Source organism: Indicator indicator, chromosome 17 (assembly GCF_027791375.1).
Source record: "Indicator indicator isolate 239-I01 chromosome 17, UM_Iind_1.1, whole genome shotgun sequence".
NCBI lineage: Eukaryota > Metazoa > Chordata > Aves > Piciformes > Indicatoridae > Indicator > Indicator indicator.
The window spans coordinates 23,993,024-24,011,834 of NC_072026.1; the positions used below are offsets into that span (position 1 = coordinate 23,993,024).

Consider the following 18,811-nt stretch of genomic DNA (forward strand, 5'->3'; position numbering starts at 1 on the left):
GTCACCTCCCTGGGATGGGAGCTGTGCTGTGAGGAGCACATACTTCCAGCACAGAAGCTTTTCCTTCTCCTGCTGCCCTGGTGCTCACCGACACGTGGCTTTTCTGTTCCTTTCATGCTTTTCAACTTGCCCATAACCTGTTCTTCTAATCCTGCAGTTTTCTTTCTCTTGGCCCTCTCTTCTCTCTGACCCACCTGAGTGCTCCCCTTGTACTCAGAGGACAACCTCAGGTGATTTCAGTCTCCTGCCCATCTGTAAGAGGCATCTTTTCCGTCTGCTCTTTGGCAGACTCTGCTTAGAGAACTGCTGGCGAAATCGGTCACGTCACCTGCCTGCTCATGCAGAAAATCCCCAGGTTTTCCCAGCTTCTCAGCCTGTGACAGCTGCCACAGGGAAAGGGATGGTTAATTTCCCAAGGAGTGGAGAGATGCTGTTGGTTTAGAGCAGCCACTTCAAAGCTGCAGGGAGCAGAGCAGGTGCCACTTCTGCTTCACTGTCCTTGCCCCGCTGCAATGCTTTGCTTTCAGCCCTGGGGAAAGTCCACTGAAAATGTGGAAGTGCTGCAGTGGGCAGGCTGCCAAACAGACCCTGAAATCTGGGCAAGAAAAGTTATTTTTCTGATTAAAAAAAAACCAAACAAACAAAGTCAAATCAAACTTTTGCCTACATCTTTTCTAGCTGAAATACATCAGAGTTCCTTGGTGTCTATTTTGTTCTTCCTATTCCTCTAAATTTTGTAAGCTCTTGCTCCAGGTGGATTTGTACCTTACAAATCCCCCTGTCAGCTCAGAGCTGATGTTCAAGAGCTGGACATGAGGCTGGAGTCATTTCACAGTGATGAAGAACAGGTGGTTAGTAGCCCTTGAGCTTCATTTCAGTGTTCAGAATGAGGTCCCCACATCTGAGGTACTCAATGTTCAGAATGATTAATTGAACAATTTTGTTTCAGTTCTTCTTGGGTCTGATGGTGCTTGTAACAGGAACTTCTCTAGAAGTTTAGTTTCCTTCTGCATGTTCCCACTTGGCCCCTGGGTTGCCTGTGTCTAAATTGCTTGGGTTTGGGATGTCTTCAGTTGCTGTCTACCTTTTTCTTTCCTTTTGGGGTCCAGATTAATGCTTGCCTGGGGATCCTGTGTGCTTCCACTGTTGCAAAGTGCCTGGCTGGTAACATATTAGTCTGCATTTAAAATCTTAACCTCAGAAATGTTCAACAGCACCTAAAAAAAGAAAAAAAGAAAGGGGAAAAAAAAAAAGCCCACGGGCTTTGGATCTTTTTAATGAAGTTGGGGCAAATGCAATGAAAATACCTCCTGCACTTTGCATAAAAGAACTCAATTAACTTCCCAGCTTTGCCTTTAGCTTCTCCACTCATTGCAGCTTTTGGCTGGCAGCTTCCTCGGTGTCAGGTTCCCTCTGCTCTGCTCCCTCCCAGGGCTCTGTTTTGTCAGACTTCTGGCTGCAAAAGCATGTCAATACTGGCAGAGCAGCTCAAGCTCACCACTTGCAGCTACAACAACCCTTCCAGCAGCAGGAGAGTTTGAACCATGAGAACTCTGGAGTTGGTTAGTCTGGGGAAGAGCAGACTGAAAGGAGATCTTCTTTATAAATACCTGGAGGGTGGGTGTCAAAAAGAAGAGGCCAGGCTCTTCCAGTGCTGTCCTGTGGTAGGATGAAGGGCAATGGATACAAACTTGGAACCCAGGAAGTTCTCCTTCAACATGAGGAAGAACTTTGCTGTGAGGGTGCTGGAGCCCTGGAGCAGGCTGCCCAGGGAACTTGTGGAGTGTCTTTCTCAGGAGGCTTTCATGACCCACCTGGATGTGTTCCTGTGTGACCTGCCCTAGGTGATCCTGCTTTGGGAAGGAGGTTGGACTCAAGGATCTCTGAAGCTCCCTTCCAGCCCCTAACATTCTTTGATTCTATGAGACCATCAGAAACAGAAGGACCTACATGGTCCCTGGGCTTGGTTGAAGTAGCCTGAGCTCAGGGCTGGTTTTGGTGTCTGAAAATCCCTGGCATCTGAGTTGGGTTTGTCCCAAGTGCCTCCAACGAGCATCATTCTCCCTAGTGTCAGGAGAGGAAATGGCCTGAAGCTGTGCTAGGGATGGTTCAGGTTGGAGATTAGGAAAAATGTCTTTGCTGCAAGAGTGGTCAGGAATTGGAAGAGGCTGCCCAGGGAGGTGGTGGAGTCAACATCCCTGGAGGTGTTCAAGACATAGCACTTCAGGATGTGGTTAAATGGTCATGGTGGTGTTGGGTTAAGGGTTTGACTTGATGATCTTAGAGGACTTTTCCAACCTTAATGATTCTCTGATTGGGTGGGAAGGACTGATTAGAGGTCCACTGTTGGGCAGGAGGGGCTGATGGTGGGGGGGGTCATCTTAATGTTGGCAGAGTAATTGGCAGAACAATTGGCTTTAAGCAGAGCAGCACCATGTGTTCCCTGGAGGTAACTCTGATGGGGTCTGTGTGTTGGGAGCCACTGGTGCCATGCTGGCTGCTTCTCATTCACTGCCCAGGAGGGGCATGTGTGGATGTGTAGTTGCATATGGGTGTCTTTTCCTATGTGGATTTGGAGAGTGTGTTACAGGGCAAGATGAAATGCTTGGGTTTTGGATCCACAAGCCAGTGGTCTTGGCAGGTATTGTAGGTTAACCTCCTTTTTCCCTTATCCCATTCCTGACCAGAGTGGGAATTTGGCTGCGTGGGGCTGGGAACAGCTGCCTGGGTAAGTGAGACAGCGAAGACAAGCAGGGCTGCTATCAGCTGTAGTGCTGCTTTGGGACAGGGATTAACAGTGGAGAAGTGAGTCAGGATCCCTTCTGAATTCCGAGCAGCCATGTCCTGCCCTTGGTCTGTCCCTCTCTCCTCCTGCCAGCCTCTCATGTCAGAGGTCACTGGATGGGTTTCCGCCTGAGGGAAGGCAGGCAGCTGCTCCTGGAGGTTTCTGAGTCCTGCATGAAGCTCTAAAATAAACTTTTTTTTTTTTTTTAAAAAGAGAGATTCTGAAAAAGCCACCCCAGGTAGCTCTGGAGGGCTGCAGTGTGGTGTGCCTGGTGCTGCCAGCTCTGTGGGAGTGGAGGAGCAGTTGCAGGGGCAGAGGGTAAATGAGCTCTCCAGTAACCCTCTGGTCAGAAGCAGGTGTGAATAACCCTTGGAAGCTTGCATTATCCCAAGTGAAGTTTTGGCCCTCTCCCATGGTACCTCAAGAGTCATCATAGAATCATAGAGTCACAGAATGCATCAGGTTGGAAGGAGGTCATCTTGTCCAACCCCTCTGCAGTGAGCAGGGACATCTTCAACTAGATCAGGTTGCTGAGAGCCCCATCAAGTTTGACCTTGAATGTCTCCAGGGGTGGGGCCTCCACCACATCATGTTCTGGGCAGGAGGAAAGCTGGATGTTTCGTCCCAGTGGTGCCATGCATCCCCCTGCCATATGCTCATGTAAATACATGCTGTGGCATCTTGGTTTCTTGACATCCTTGCCTTCATTTCCATACTTTTATTTCTGGAGCACTGGAAGGTCACAGGAGCTAAGAAGCTAGCAGGAAAGTAAGGAAAATGATTCCTTTTGGTTTCTCCTGGTAGTGATGCTGGTGTGAGAGCACTCTCAGGTGCTCTGCAGTGTGGTGTTCCCTGAAGCAGTTCTCCGGGCTGGAGTTGACCAGTTGTGCTGAGAGGGACCTTCTCTGATGCTGTCAGGGTGATTCTGTACCAACAGTGCAATGCAGGACAAAGCCCAAAGCATTGGCATTGGAAAGCCAAAGCAAGGCTCTGGAACAGGCTGCCTGGGGAGGTGGTGGAGTCCCCATCCCTGGAGGTGTTCAGAAAATGTGTAGACATGGCCCTTTGAGACATGGTCTAGTGGTCATGGAGGTGCTGGGTAGAAGGTTAGACTTGATTTTAGAGATCTTTTCCAACCTGAATGATTCCATGATTCCATGATTCTCTGTGGTGAGCACATGGTCAGCTGTGTATGTGTGGCTTAAAGGCATTGGTACCTTTGTGAGAGCACCTCAGGTGTGCTGCAGGAGTGCCATGTTAGACCAAGGGCTGGGTTTGGGGTGCAGCTCCTGGGTCTGTTAGCCTGCTCCCTGACATGGGCCATCTTTGGCACTGCTGTGGTGGCTTAGCAGTAGGGAGTCTCCTTGCAGCTAGTTCTGCCTTTGTTCATGGCCCGGATGTGTGCTCAGGTGGCCCTGCTGTGCATGGACATCCCCTGGGATGGGAGATGGGAGCTTTATTGCTGTCAAAATGAGCAAATCTTATCCTGCAAAGGTTCTCAAGGGCAGAGAAGGCAAAAAACAGGCAGTAGATTTGGAACTGGCTGCAGGAGATGCAGAATGCACCAGGACACCAATGGCTGCTGCCCAGCCATGGCAAAGCTCATACCCAGGCTCTGTGCCCATGAGATGGTGATGGAGGAAGTGGTTGTTGTTCCCTTTGGTTGGGTGGTGCCCTGCCTGTAGGAAAGCACAGAGCAAGGCCTTAATTAAGGCAGCAGTAAAGAAACAGGAGTGTCCTGGGAGGCAAATGGAGAAGACTTCCAAGCCTTGCAGTCTCCATTTAGCTCCCACGTGTCGGAAAGCTTTCCATAAACGTGTGGTTCGGAGGTGGGGTTAAGATCCAGGGTTTCTGTGGCCACCCAGATCAAGAAGTTTCCAAACCTTGTTGTGCTGAAGGCTACATGGAAAGATGTCTTGTGGGGCGTCCCTCCTCCCCAGTCTGCAGATGTCAGGAAGCTCTGCCAGGAGGGTGCTCGGCACATGGTGCGGGTCAGGAGGAGCTGAAGGAGCCAGCGCTGTGCCAGTGCTGTTGATCTGGGTGTGAAGCCTCAGAAGGCAGCTCCTCAGCTCTGCTGCCAACCACAAGTGCCATAAAATTGCTGACTTGCAAGTGAAGCTCACAAACTCTTGTGCAGCAGTGGATCTGGCAGCAGCGTTGGCTCCTGGGGCCGTCTCGAGGCTGCTGCTGCTGCTGGTGCAGAGCTGGAGCTTAGCAGAGGGTGAGGAACACATCTGAGGGGCCAGCATGGTTCTCCTCCCCCTCTACTCTGCCCTACTGAGACCACTCCTGGAGAAGAGGAGGCTCAGGGAGACCTTATTGCCATCTACAACTACCTGAAGGGAGGTTGTAGCCAGGTGGGGGTTGGTCTCTTCTCCCAGGCAACCAGCACCAGAACAAGAGGACACAGTCTCAAGCTGTGCAGGGGGAAGTTTAGGCTTGATCTTGGAAAGAAGTTCTTAACAGAAAGAGAGATTGGCCATGGGAATGGGCTGCCCAGGGAGGTGGTGGGGATGACATCCCTGGAGATGTTTAAGCAAAGCCTGGATGAGGCACTCAGTGCCATGCTCTGGTTGATTAGTTAGGGTTGGGTGATCAGTTGGACTTGATGATCTTGGAGGTCTCTTCCAACCTGGTTGATTCTGTCTCCAGTTCTAGGCTGCCCAATTCAAGAGGCACAGGGAACTGGAGAGAGTCCAGCAGAGGGTTATGAGGATGATGAAGTGACTGGAAGGTTCTGCATGAGCATGGAGTGTTTGCACGGCTGATGGGAGGGTGTGGATGGCTTAATATTGTGTGGGAAGTTTTTTGGGTGGAGGTGGGGCTCAGTCAGTGAGCAGAAGGTCAGGATCCTGGCATGCCTAATTCTTCATCCATGCTCATGCACACTGCATCCCTGCTCCATGTCCTGGGCTGACTCAAAGGATATGTGTCCAGCAGGTCAAGGGAGGGGATTCTGCCCCTCTGCTCTGCTTCAGTGAGACCTCATCTGCAGTACTGTGTCCAGCTCTGGAGCCCCTAACACAAGGACATGGAGCTGTTGGACAGGGTTCAGAGGAGGCTACAAAGATGATCAAAGGGATGGAGCACTTCTCCTATGGGGCCAGGCTGAGGGAGTTGTTGCTGTTCATCCTGGAGAAGAGAAGGCTCTAGGGAGGCCCTAGAGCAGCCTTGCAGTACCTGAAGGGAGCTACAGGAGAGCTCTTCAAAAGGGCCTGTGGTGATGGAACAAGGAGCAATGAGTTGAAACTAAGCAGGGCAAATTTAGGTTGGACATTAGGAAGAAGTTCTTTACTGTGAAGGTGGTGAGACACTGGGATAGGTTGCCCAGAGAATCTGTGGATGCCTCATTCCTGAAGGTGTTCAAGGCCAGGTTGGATGAGGCCTTGAGCAACCTGGTCCAGTGGGAGTTGGAACTGGGTGATCTTGAAGGTCCCTTCCAACTCAAGCCATTCTGTGGTTGTGTGAGTCAAAGAGATTGTGCTGGGTGTTTGCCCAGGCTCCCCTCACCAGCACATGTCGCTGTGCAGGAGTCCTGGTCGGCGTGGTCCTGCGCTACGGCATCCACGTCCCCAGTGACGTCAACAACGTGACGCTGAGCTGCCAGGTGCAGACCAGTCCTGCCACGCTGCTGGTCAACGTCAGTGGCAAGTACTATGAGTACACCCTCAAGGGGGAGATCAGTGCCCACGAGCTCAACAATGTCCAGGACAACGAGATGCTGAGAAAGGTGAGGCTGCTGGGCAGGGCAGCAGTGCTCCACACTGCCTCTCCCCTCCCCTCCCCTCCCCTCCCCTCCCCTCCCCTCCCCTCCCCTCCCCTCCCCTCCCCTCCCCTCCCCCTCCCCTCCCCTCCCCTCCCTCTCCTCCCTTCCTTCGTCCTCTCTTTCTCCTCTTCTCTCCTCTCTCCTTTCTTCTTCTTTTCTCTTCTCTTTTTCTTCTTTTCTTCTTTTCTTCTTTTCTTCTCTTTTCTTTTCTTTTCTTTTCTTTTCTTTTCTTTTCTTTTCTTTTCTTTTCTTTTCTTTTCTTTTCTTTTCTTTTCTTTTCTTTTCTTTTCTTTTCTTTTCTTTTCTTTTCTTTTCTTTTCTTTTCTTTTCTTTTCTTTTCTTTTCTTTTCTTTTCTTTTCTTTTCTTTTCTTTTCTTTTCTTTTCTTTTCTTTTCTTTTCTTTTCTCTTTTCCCCTTCCTTTTCCCCTTCCTTTTCCCCTTCCTTTTCCCCTTCCTTTTCCCCATCCGGTTCCCCCTTCCGGTTCCCCCTTCCGGTTCCCCTTCCGGTTCCCCCTTCCCTTCCCCCTTCCCTTCCCCCTTCCCTTCCCCCTTCCCTTCCCCGTTCCCTTCCCTTCCCCTCCCCCCTCCTCTCCATTTCTCTTCTCTGCATTTCTCTCCCCTCCCTCTCCCCTCCCTCTCCCCTCCCTCTCCCCTCCCTCTCCCCTCCCTCTCCCCTCCCTCTCCCCTCCCTCTCCCCTCCCTCTCCCCTCCCTCTCCCTCTCCCCTCCCAGTGTCATCAACTATAAATTACTGGAACAGGTTGCCCAGGGAGGCTGTAAATCCTGCCTCCCTGGAGGTGTTCAAGGCCAGCTTGAATGAGGCCTTGAGCTATCTGGGCTAGTGGGAGATGTCCCTGCCCATGGCAGGGGGATTGGAACTGAATGATCTCTAAGGTGCCTTCCAACCCAAACCATTCTGTGAATAGATTCTATGAATCTCTGAATGTAATGAAACTCTGGTTTCAACTCTTTAAACTCTGCCCTGTGTCTCCAAAAGATCCCAGACTGATCCTCAGTGTTGTCCCAAGAGCATTTCATCTGCTGGTGGTTTGGGGTGCCCCCCAGGTATTTTATATGACTCTTTTATTTGTGTTTTGTCTGGCAGAGTCTTAAGAAGCCCTATTACTGATTTCTTTCTTTTTTTTTTTCTTAACAGGTGACTTTTGATCCTGAAGTATTTTTCAACATTTTGCTTCCTCCAATTATCTTTTATGCAGGCTACAGCTTGAAAAGGGTACGTGCAGTGCCTACCTTTGGAGTTCCTCTGCCTCCAGAGCATTTTTCATACTTGAGGGTGCTTTAGTGCTTGCTCAGCAGGCCAGGGCTGCAGAGCTGCAGAGCTGGGTATGGTTTTCCTCAGCACATTTGAGACTGTCGGAAGCAGGGCTGAGTGTGCCCCTCTGTCAGTCTCATCCATCCCTCTGCCCTGAGAAGGGTCAGCAGCTTCAGCTATTTCCAGCATGGGTTTGTGCAGGGGTTGTTGAGGTCAGCTGGGCCATTTCAACCATCCTTGCTTTGGAAGCACATAGGAGGGTGGGAAGGTTTTAGAAAGCAGCAGCTCTCTGTCGTGGTGATGGGGAAGGAGAGGAAAATGATCCTGTTTAGCTTGTGGGAGAAGGAAGGAGGAATGCTGCTGAGTTAGGAAATCAGTTCCCAGGGCTTGGAACAGCACAGGTACAAGAAAATGATCTGTTCATGTTTATTTATGCTGCATGCACTTGTGCTGGGCACTGTTCAGCCATGCTTGTCCAGTCTTGGTGTCTGAGCTGGCTCCAAATACCTACAGACACTGGGTGGGTGCCTGTGCAGGCTTGAAAGAAATTGTTAGCAAATTATAATTCAGGGTTTGGTTTTGGTTGGTTTTATTGTTTTCTTTTTTTCTCCTCCTCTTTCTAGAGGCACTTCTTCAGAAACCTGGGATCCATCCTAGCATATGCCTTTCTTGGCACTGCAATTTCCTGCCTGGTCATTGGGTGAGTAGCTGGAGCTGGTCTGCTTCTTCCGTGGGGATCTAAGCTATGCTCAGAGGCAGTGTTCTGAGCCTGGAGCTGTGGCTGCTAGTCCCAGCCCTGAAAGATCTCACAGGTTTTTTGCTACAGCTGCTTGGCAGCAGCAAATAATACTGTTTACTGTCCAAGCTTCTGCTGTGTGGACAGGGTGAGGGCTAACTGCATAGTGCTCCCTCAGCCTTCCAGACAGAATAGTTCTGTACATAGCAGGGAAAGTTTCACTCTTGTCTGAAAGCTGTCTTGATGAAATAAGCTGGAAGAGAGGAGATTTAGATTGGAAATTTGGAAGAGTTTCTTTAGGGTGAGGGTGGGGAGATACTGGAATAGGTTGTCCAGGGAGATTGTGGATGCTCTCACCCTGGAGATGTTAAAGGCCAGGTTGGATGAGGACTTGAGCAACCTGAGTTAGGGGGGAGATGTCCCAGCCTATGGCAAGGGGCTTGCAACTGGATGATCTTTAAGGTCCCTTCCAATCCAAACTATTCTATGACTCTATGAAAATAGTCAGTAGCTTCAAGTGATGGAAAGAACAGCCCTGACAAGTGTGACATGCAGGAGAAGAGGGCAGGATCCTGTGCTTACAGCTTGTTTCCACATGTGCAGAGGGAGCTGGATGGTTCTCACTCTGAACTGCAGCACACAGGCTGGTGTAGAGTGTTTTCCACTGGAGAGTCCAAGTGGATTCAGACGAACTCAGCATCCCCATTATCTGTACCTCAATGAAACTTTGATCCATTTCAAAGTCAGGCCAAGGTCATCCCACTGAAAGGTGTAATGGAAAATGTGAACGCTGCAGAGTTGTCAGGAGACCCCTGGAGCCTGGCTGCTGCTTTCCTTTAGCCATGTTGTGCTTGTGGAGCACTTTTGGTCGTGGTTCCTCACTGGCACTGCATTTGTGGTTGGGTGCAGTGGGTGCTTTGGTGTGCCTGATTTGTCATTTGCCTCCCAGGCTGTGACCCCAGGGTTTCACCAGGCTCAGCTCACACAGCACAGCTCTTTGGTGTTCTGGTGTCTGGAGCAGGCTGCAGAGCTGGGCAAAGGGAACCTCATGGAGTTCAGTAAGGGCAAGTGTAGAGTCCTGCACCTGGGGAGGAACAACCTCCTGCACCAGTACAGGGGAGGGGGGACCTGCTGGGAAGCAGCTCCATGGAGAAGGATCTGGAAGTGGTGGTGGACAACAGGTTCCCCATGAGCCAGCAATGTGCCCTCATGGCCAGTGGTCTCCTGGGGTGCAGTAAGAAGAGCGTGGCCAGCAGGTTGAAGGAGGTTCTCCTGCTCCTATACTCTGCCCTGGTGAGGTCACATCTGGAGTATTGTGTCCAGTTCTGGGCTCCCCCAGTTCAAGAGGGACAGGGATCTGCTGGAGAGTGTCCAATGGGGGCTGCAGGGATGATTAAGGAACTGGAACATCTGTCTGATGAGGAAAGGATGAGATACCTGAGACTGTTTAGCCTGGAGAAAAGCAGATTGAGAGGGGATCTTCTCAGTGCTGATCAACAGCTAAAGGGTGGAGTCAAGAGGATGGGGCTGGGCTCTTTACAGTGGTGCCCAGTGACAGGAGAAGGGCTAACAGGCACAAACTACAACACAGGAAGCTTCACCTGACCTTAAGGAAAAACTTCTTTTCTGTGAGGGTGCTGGAGCCCTGGAGCAGGTTGCCCAGAGGGGTTGTGGAGTCTCTTTCTCTGGAGAGTTTCCAAAGCCAGCTGGACACATTCCTGTGCAACCTGCTGTGGGTGACCCTGCTCTAGCAGGGGGGCTGGACCCTTCCAACCCCAACCATGCTCGGATCCTGTAACCTCTGCTTGCTTTCAACTCACTTTCCCTCTTCCCAGCTTCCAGGGTGTCGGACTCGGTGGTCTCCTTCGGTCCCTTCCAACCCTAACATCCTGTGATCCTGTGACACCTTCCTGTGCAACCTACTGTGGGTGACCCTGCTCTAGCAGGGGGGGTTGGACTCGATGATCTCCTTGGGTCCCTTCCAACCCTCACCATGCTGTGACTGATAGCTTTAGGGGTTACTGCAGGAGCCTGGAGCCCATCTGAATGTCATTTTGATGCACTGCAGAGATGAGTAACTGCCAGTTCTGCTCCCCAGCTCCGTGGTCTATGGCTGTGTGGCACTGATGAAAGTCACTGGGCAGCTCGGGGGAGACTTCTACTTCACTGACTGCCTCCTGTTTGGTGCCATTGTGTCAGCTACTGACCCAGGTATGCTAAATGGTTTGGTTTAGGTTTTTTTTGCCTTTCCCCTCATTTTACAAACATTTTGATCTGTTCTGGGTGGTGGTGAAGAGGGCAAGAAAGTCCTCTTGCAGGTTCCCTCCTTCTGAATTCTGGAGTTCAGTTTGTCTGTAAGATTCTCAGAGGTCCAATCTGTCTCCATGCCTTTTGATTTCCCTCCAGTTACATGTAAGAGCCCTTCCAAACCTTTGCTTACCCTGAATCATTGTTTGCAGTGAAGCCCCAGCAACCTCTGGGGGATGGGGCAGGTCCCCACTGTGTCTCTGCCATCCTGTGTCAACAGGACAAGGTGTGTAATGTGGTGAAGGCTTCAGCTGATGGCTTCAGTTCATCTGTTTTCTCCTGCTTCCATTTGGAAGGTGCTAATCTAATTTAAAATGGATCTTAATGAGCAGTCCTGAGGACAGGAGGTCTGCTTATGCACTTTATGGATCAAAACTATGAAAGACATGCTTTGCCCAACTGGATTTGACCTATTTCATGGCTGCTTTTCCACAGTAGCTGTTTATTTGTGTGTTCCAGCTTCAGCTGAAAACACAGCACCACAAAAAGCCTTCTCTTTCCTCCTGCCCTTTGCTTGAATGTCTTCCTTTGCAGCCTGGGCTGCACCAGTGTGGTGGGGCTGGGGGGTGACAGCATCAACCCCTACCTCTCAAGGTTACAGTGGCTTTGAGGGATTCTTTTTAAATGCAGATGTTGGTTAGTTTTGCTTGGAAGGGAGAGGTTGCATGCCTGGCTAAGCCAAGGCTTCTGTCCTTTGGAAACAGGTGCCAGTGGCTGTTGTTCCCAGATGAATTGGGACTTTGGACTTTTCCCTGCTCATCCTAACAATGAGTTATGTCTAATTTCAAAGGCAGAAGCAGGAGCATTGTATAGATAGATATGGGCAAGAATAATGCTGCAGAACATGACCTGCAGCAGCCACATCTGTCTGCCAGGTGGGGATGCCAGATGTGTGTTCCCCAGGAGTTACTAATCATCTGTTTTTTTTTTTTTTTTTTTTTTTTTTTTTTTTTTTTTTTTGGCGGGGGAGTTATATTTCTCTAAGATTTGTCAGCTGCTGGTGTGGCTGTTACTACTGATACTTCTATGAAAAAAAATACATTAAAAATATAAAGTAAAATGATTTGTGTCCCTGCCCATGGCAGGGGGTTGGAACTAGATGGTCTTCAAGGTCCCTTCCAACCCAAACCACTCTATGAATCTGTGATGTCCGAAGCTGTCTGGATGTACCTTGGGTGGTTTTGTGGTCTCAGGCCACCCTTAGTAGGGGGCTGTTCCCACATGGATGGAAGGTTGAGCATCCTCCTTGTAACTTTGCAAGGGGCTAACATGCCAGGGGGGCACGTTTGCAAAGCAGGGAGCACCTCACAGACCTACTGGTGGTGTGGTTTGGATTTGATGGCAGAGGGGCAGAGGGCAGGCAGGGAGCATAGGGAGAAGTGATGCTTAGAAGTGCTGCAGATGAGCTGTTGCCATTGTGTCCCTTCTTCAGGCTTCCAATTAGGAACCAGAATCATAGAATCATAGAATTGTTAGGGTTGGAAGGGAACTCCAGGATCAGAAGATTTTGCAGGTAAAGAAACCAGAGCCTTTCTCTCTGCAGAAGTTTGTTAACCCCCATCCAGTGTGCACGGATGAGTCCCTGAATGCTGGTTTAAAGGACTTCCAGAGAGGCTGGTTGGAATTAGCTGAGCTCTCTGGAGCAGCCTGGGCTGTGCATGCTGCACCACATGCCACATCTCACTTGCTTTATAGCTGTTGTGGGTTGTGGTTTCGTTTTGCAAGGCTGATAGGCAGAACCTGCTGTGTTTTCATTGTCTTCTTGGAGCTGCTTGAGTTGGGGAAGAGCTTGAGGGTTCCTCTGATCTCTGCCATCTGACTGTAAATCACAAGAAACTCCTGCTCAGGATTTGAGCTGATGCCTGGCTTTTTCCCTTGAATCCAAAGATTTCTCTTGGAGTATCAGAGATGGAAGGAAAGGACAACAGCCATAATCCAGGAAAAGCCTCACACCCCCTGGCCTTCAGCAGGTGGAGCAAAGCTCTGCCTGATGCTCTGAGCTAGTGGCAACCCAAAAGCTGAGTGGCTTGTGTCAGCATGGTACCACAGCCCAGCCCATGAGCTCACACCCTCAGGAAACACAGAGCAGACTTTGCTCATGTCTGCCCTCCAAAAACTCAACAGGCATGAGGCCCAGGAGGTGTTTCAGTAAAAGGAGGGGGAGGGAAGTGATAAAGCAAACCCAAACCTGAAAAGGGCAGAAGGAAGACTCTCAAAGGGAGCATGGACGGGTGGCTGGCACCATGGCAGCAGGGTGGCACCGACGTGGCAAGAGGGCAGATTTCTAGCCAGGGGCATTTTGTCTTTGCTTGCATCAGAATAACAGCACCTTTTTGAATGTCTCTCTTTTTCTGTTTGTCAGTGACTGTTCTTGCCATATTCCATGAACTCCAGGTCGATGTTGAGCTCTATGCCCTTCTCTTTGGCGAAAGCGTCCTCAACGATGCCGTTGCCATAGTGCTGTCTTCGTAAGTGTCTCCTGGTTTTATTTTTAACTGTGATGTATGTGCCATGTCAGGTGTGGAGGGGAGCCACTGGCCTTGCTCCTGCAGCGTTTGCAAGGGCAGGTTTCCATATGAAATGTCCCCAAAGCCTTGTAGTCACCCTCTGATACATCTCGCTGCGGACCACACCTTGGGACTGCAGGTTGTCCTTACAGCTTCTCCCTGCCTGATGGTTTTGGTTTGGTTTTATGGCCAGCTGGCCCAGCCAGAAGGAAGCTTTTATGTTCCTCTGAAATGGGAAAAGCACCATGCCTGCTTTTCAGCCACAGGATCCCACTGAAACCCTTTGCTGATGGCTTTGCTCCTACTCTTCTTCCTTCCCACCCACGAAGACCTCCTTTTGTTTAGGTGGAAATAGTTGGTGCAGCAGCTGTTTCCTTTTCCTCCTCACTTTCTGTGCCTCAAGAAGATGGTTATTTTTTTACTGAATGCATGGGAAACTTGCTGGCTTTCCAAAGAATGCTTCATATTCTTTAATGCTTTGTGTCCTCTGCACGTAGGATGTTATTTTATCTGCGTTCCCACTGTGTAGTCCTCCTGGGGGTTGGTTTGGAAGTGTGTGATACCTGCCAGTAGTGACAGGTTAACACAGAGCTGAGACTAAAGCAGAAAAGGTTTCTGGAATGTTTATCACACTGGCTGTGTGGGTTGGAGTGAGGTGGAGGCAGCAAGTTGTGTTTACTGGGCTGAATGTTTCTGTCGAGGTTTGTGCTGCTCGCTGGCTTTTAGGATGGATAGGAGGAAGTGCTGCACAGCCAGGTCGTGTTGAAGAAGTGATCCTGAGTGGGGAGAACATGGGGGCTTCCAGACAGGAGGTTCTGAGTGGGAATAGGTGGGTTCAGCATCATCAGTGACCTTGGTGGTGACTCTCTGCACACATAGGTGACCACACCATGTGTGGCCACTTGCTTCTTGCACTGTTTCAGTGGCAGCCTGGTAGCTGGTGCCCAGATTTCCTGCTTTCTTCTTTCCACAAGCTGACTACAATCCACCCCGCTCCCTGAAATAAGATAATTTGCACCAGAACAGCAGCTCCAAGGTGCAGTGGAAAGTTATTTTGCTGAAAGGCTTTTGTGCAGGCTGGCCCAGCAGCACGCTGACTTCTCAGCAGCTAATCTGTACCTGCTGTCAAGCTTATAGAGTCAGAATTGGTTTGGTTGGAAAAGACCTTTAAGATCATCAAGTCCAACCATTAGCTAACTCTGCCAAGTTTGGAGTTAAACCAGGTCCCTCAGCACCACATCTCTGCCTCTTTGAAGTACCTCCAGGGATGGGGATTCTGCCACCTCCCTGGACAGCCTGTGCCTGTCTTTAAGAACTAATTCAGTGAAGAATTTTCCAACCTAAATCTTCCCAGATACAACTTGGGGGCATTGCCATGGGTTCTGTGGTCACCATAAGCAGCATAATGCAGCCCTGGTCAGCATGGCAGGTGTCAGATCAGTGCAGGTGCTTCAGGGACAGCCTCAAGTCACCTGGATGCAAACACATCTTGGGTGCAAGGAGGAGGTGAGGGCCTCTTGCACTGGGAGGGAGTGTTCCTCCTATTTATGGTTCCCCTTTTTGAAACTGAGGTTGGCATTTGCCTGTTTCACAGCAGAGGCATAAGTGAGGGAACCACATGGGGATGACTCAACTCCCACAAGCAGGAGATCTGCTCCCCAGGTTGGAAAATGCAGGGGTGAGTTGGGAATTTGAAGAATCAAGGAGACCTTCTTGTGGCCTTCCAGTATCTCAAGGGGGCTACAAGAAAGCTGGGGAGGGACTTTTTAGGGTGTCAAGTAATGACAGGACTGGGGGTGTGGAGCAAAACTAGAAGTGGAGAGATTCAGATTGGATGTTAGGAAGAAGTTCTTCCCCATGAGGGTGGTGAGACACTGGAACAGGTTGCCCAGGGAGCTGGTGGAAGCCTCATCCCTGGAGGTTTTTGCAGCCAGGCTGGATGTGGCTGTGAGCAACCTGCTGTGGTGTGAGGTGTCCCTGTCCATGGCAGGGGGTTGGAACTGGCTGAGCCTTGAGGTCCCTTCCAACCCTGACAATTCTATGGTTCTATAATTATATAACTGGGTGATTTCTGGGCAGGTAGGTAGGCTGGGTTGCTATAGGAGCTGCTGCCTGGGTCACAGTTGGTGGTGAGTCCCACCTTGTCCCAGGGATGAAGAAGGGCTCCAGCCACAGCTGGCTGGGTGCATGGGTTCAGTGATTGCCCCAGGAGGCACCACCAGTTGCTTGTGCCTAGTGAAAGCTGGCACTGAGGGCACCGTTCCCACACTGGGGCAGGACAAAAAGCTGGGACTCCAGTTTGTGGGAGCTGGGTGCCTTTGAGGCTCCTCTCCTCCTTGCTTTCAGTCCTGGACAAATGTCCATTCCCATGCTTGAGGAGCAGGATCTATGTCTTCCTGTGCCTGCCTCTTGCTCTCCTGGCCTGGCTTGGCTTGGTTGCAGGATGAAGAGGAATTGAACCCAGAACTGAAAACTTGTGGGCAGTGAGGTGCTGAGGCTGTGGTTCAGGAGCAGGATGGGGGGAATGGAGCTGCAGGGTCTCTACCTGCTTCTTCTGAGGGAATGGTTTCACAGGGGCTAAATGCCATGGGGAGCCCTGTGGGCAGGGGAAATAAAGCACACCAAGAGCAGCTGGCAGCAATGCCAGGAGAGATGCAAAAGCAGAAGGAAAACTGTAAGGTTAAATCACAAACCCAACATCCAAACAATCAGTTCTGGAGGGGGAAACAAAACTAGCCTGGGCAAACCCCCAGAATAAGCACATTGGTGAATGGGAAGTAGAGGATGGGCCTGGCAAAAGAAACCAAACCACAGGGGTTAAAATTGTGGCTTGCAGTGTAAAATACAATGCAGGAAAGTGAAATACATTGAAAGCAGGAAAGTTTATCAGGGGAAGTGACCTCTTGGATCACTTGGGGAGGGTTTGTCACTCATGCTGCAGAAAAACGTTGGTGTGTGGTTTGGGGAGAGAGCTGCAGGGTGTGTGCATGAGGCAGTAACTTTCCATTCCAGCATAGCTGGGGAGGTTAAAGAGCAAGTGTTGAAAGTTCACATCCAAGAGTTTTAAGGGAGACAGCCAAGGGATTGCTAACCAGGAAGTTAATGGTTTGGGGAAGTTTCTGTTGATGAAAGCAACCTCAGGAGTTGCTGTTAGGAGGTAGGAGAGGGACAGGGGAGACCCCTTGTATCTCAGCCTTTCCAAGTGCAATGGCTGATGGAAGGCTCAGCTCCTCAGGAGCTAGGAGGGAGCAGGTTCAGTGCTGCAGACCCCTTTGCCATCTGATCACAAAGATCTGTTGGGGTTTGGTGGGTGAAGACTGAAGAGCTGCTGTGGTGAGCGGGCACGGTGCCGTTTGCCGCCCCGCGATATTCCCCTCCAGAACTTGGAGCAGCGCTCAGTAAATGTGGTGTACATTAAATGTGGTAAACCAGCAGAACTCAGAGCTCCCAAGGGGCTGTTCAGCTCAGCCAGCTCTGTGGAGTTGACAGAGAAGTGTGGGCTTCTCACCTGAATGCTCTGTGGTCCCAGAGTGCCTGGCTTTGTAGAGAGCTGATGCCAAACCTCCTAGATACCACCGTGAATGATGGACTGTCACCTAACAGATGGATTTGCAAGGAGATCATGCAAGGCAGGGGCTATGGTCTGCTGCTTTCTAACATCTAGAAGGAGCAAATGGAAAGCCCTACCTCTAGAAAGCTGACTGGCAGTGAAGGAGATCCCAAACTCCTTGGGGCAGGGTGGGTTTGCATGCTGGTGCATGGCACGATCCCGGGGTGGGGGGATTGCAGCGTGGGACTCAAGTTTTGTCTCCCTGATTTTTCAGGCTTGGTGTTTGCAGCAGCTGTGCAAAGCTAATGTAGCACCAGAGAGGTGTCTCTCCCTCCAGACTAAGGAGTGTTGTGCTCTTGTGTGTGCTTTTTCTCCCCTCTTTCAGTTCCATTGTTGCATACCAGCCGGCGGGAGACAACAGCCACACGTTTGATGTCACAGCCATGTTCAAGTCCATTGGGATATTCCTGGGGATATTCAGTGGATCTTTTGCAATGGGAGCAGCTACTGGAGTTGTGACAGCTTTAATATCCTTTTTGTGGTGTGGGGGTTTGTTTGTTTGTTTGTTTTCTGTGCTGCATACACTCAGATGCAGTGTTTCACGGTTTTGTGTCTAAATTAATGCAAGGCAGAGTCTTAGCCTGTTTAGGGGCAGGCTGTGTAGTGTTGCTGTGGTACCCAACTGCATTTGGTATCATAGAATCACAGAATGGTTTGGATTGGAAGGGACCTCAAAAGATCATCCAGTTCCAACCCCCCTGCCATGGGCAGGGACACCTCCCACTAGCCCAGGTTGCTGAAAGCCTCATCCAGCCTGGCCTGGAACACCTCCAGGGAGGGGGCAGCCACAGCCTCACTGGGCAACCTGTTCCAGTGTGTCTCCACCCTCACTGCCAAGAATTTCTTCCTAATCTCCAGTCTCGATCTCCCCTCTTGCATCTTAAGGCCATTGCCCCTTGTCCTGTCACTCCCAGCCCTTGTCAGAAGTCCCTCCCCAGCTTTCCTGCAGCTCCCTCCAGGTACTGGAAGGCTGCTCTAGGGCCCCCCCAGAGCCTTCTCTTCTCCAGGCTGAGCAGCCCCAACTCTCCCAGCCTGTCCCCAGAGGGGAGGATCTCCATCCCTCTGATCACCTTTGTGGCCTCCTCTGGACCCTCTCCAGCAGTTCCATCTCCTTCTTGTGTTGGTGGCACCAGAGCTGGATGCAGGGCTCCAGGTGGGGTCTCCCAGAGCAGAGCAGAGGGGCAGAACCCCCTTCCTGTCCTGCTGCTCACTCTGCTTTTGCTGCAGCCCAGCTCTCAGCTGGGTGCTGGGCCTCAGGCACCCATGATATGCTTTTAGCCTACAGCTGCTCTCCAGATTGTCCTTAACCATCTGCAACGTCACCAAGTTCACCAAGCTTCGGGAGTTCCCACTGCTGGAGACTGGTTTGTTCTTCTTGATGTCCTGGAGCACCTTCCTGCTGGCTGAAGCATGTGGCTTTACAGGCAAGCTGCAGCTCAGCTCTGCATCTGGCATGGGGCTCTGCAGGGCTGATGGGTTGGGGAGTTTTGTTTCTCCCAGTATCGACTGCGGCTGGAGCTCTACCTTTGCTTCTGCTTTCAGAGGGTTAAGTACTCTGGGGTCTGGGGTTGTTGCATTCTCCTCTGCAGTACTGAGGTGCAGCTCAGCTCCCTTTTCCTGCCTAGGGGCCTAACATCATGCTCTGCTCCCCAGGTGTGGTGGCTGTACTTTTCTGTGGGATCACACAGGCCCATTACACCTATAACAACTTATCTACAGAGTCCCAACACAGAACTAAACAGGTGAGAGCTCCTCAGCCCTCTTCAGCCTCTCTGAATTTCCAGTTCAGTATTTTTGTCTTCCCTCTAGCCAGAATTAAGTACATCTG

At 50.7% G+C, this 18,811-nt stretch overlaps 1 protein-coding gene across 1 annotated transcript in view; it reads left to right on the forward strand.

The window, feature by feature from the left end:
* Positions 1 to 18,811, forward strand: part of SLC9A6 (solute carrier family 9 member A6) — a 32,834-nt gene that overhangs the window by 1,753 nt on the left and 12,270 nt on the right. The window contains exons 2-9 of the mRNA XM_054388407.1: positions 6,316 to 6,515; positions 7,707 to 7,784; positions 8,447 to 8,523; positions 10,658 to 10,770; positions 13,229 to 13,334; positions 17,309 to 17,450; positions 18,302 to 18,407; positions 18,637 to 18,725. Of these exons, the coding sequence (XP_054244382.1) occupies positions 6,316 to 6,515; positions 7,707 to 7,784; positions 8,447 to 8,523; positions 10,658 to 10,770; positions 13,229 to 13,334; positions 17,309 to 17,450; positions 18,302 to 18,407; positions 18,637 to 18,725 (911 nt within the window). The remainder of the gene's footprint in view (positions 1 to 6,315; positions 6,516 to 7,706; positions 7,785 to 8,446; positions 8,524 to 10,657; positions 10,771 to 13,228; positions 13,335 to 17,308; positions 17,451 to 18,301; positions 18,408 to 18,636; positions 18,726 to 18,811) is intronic.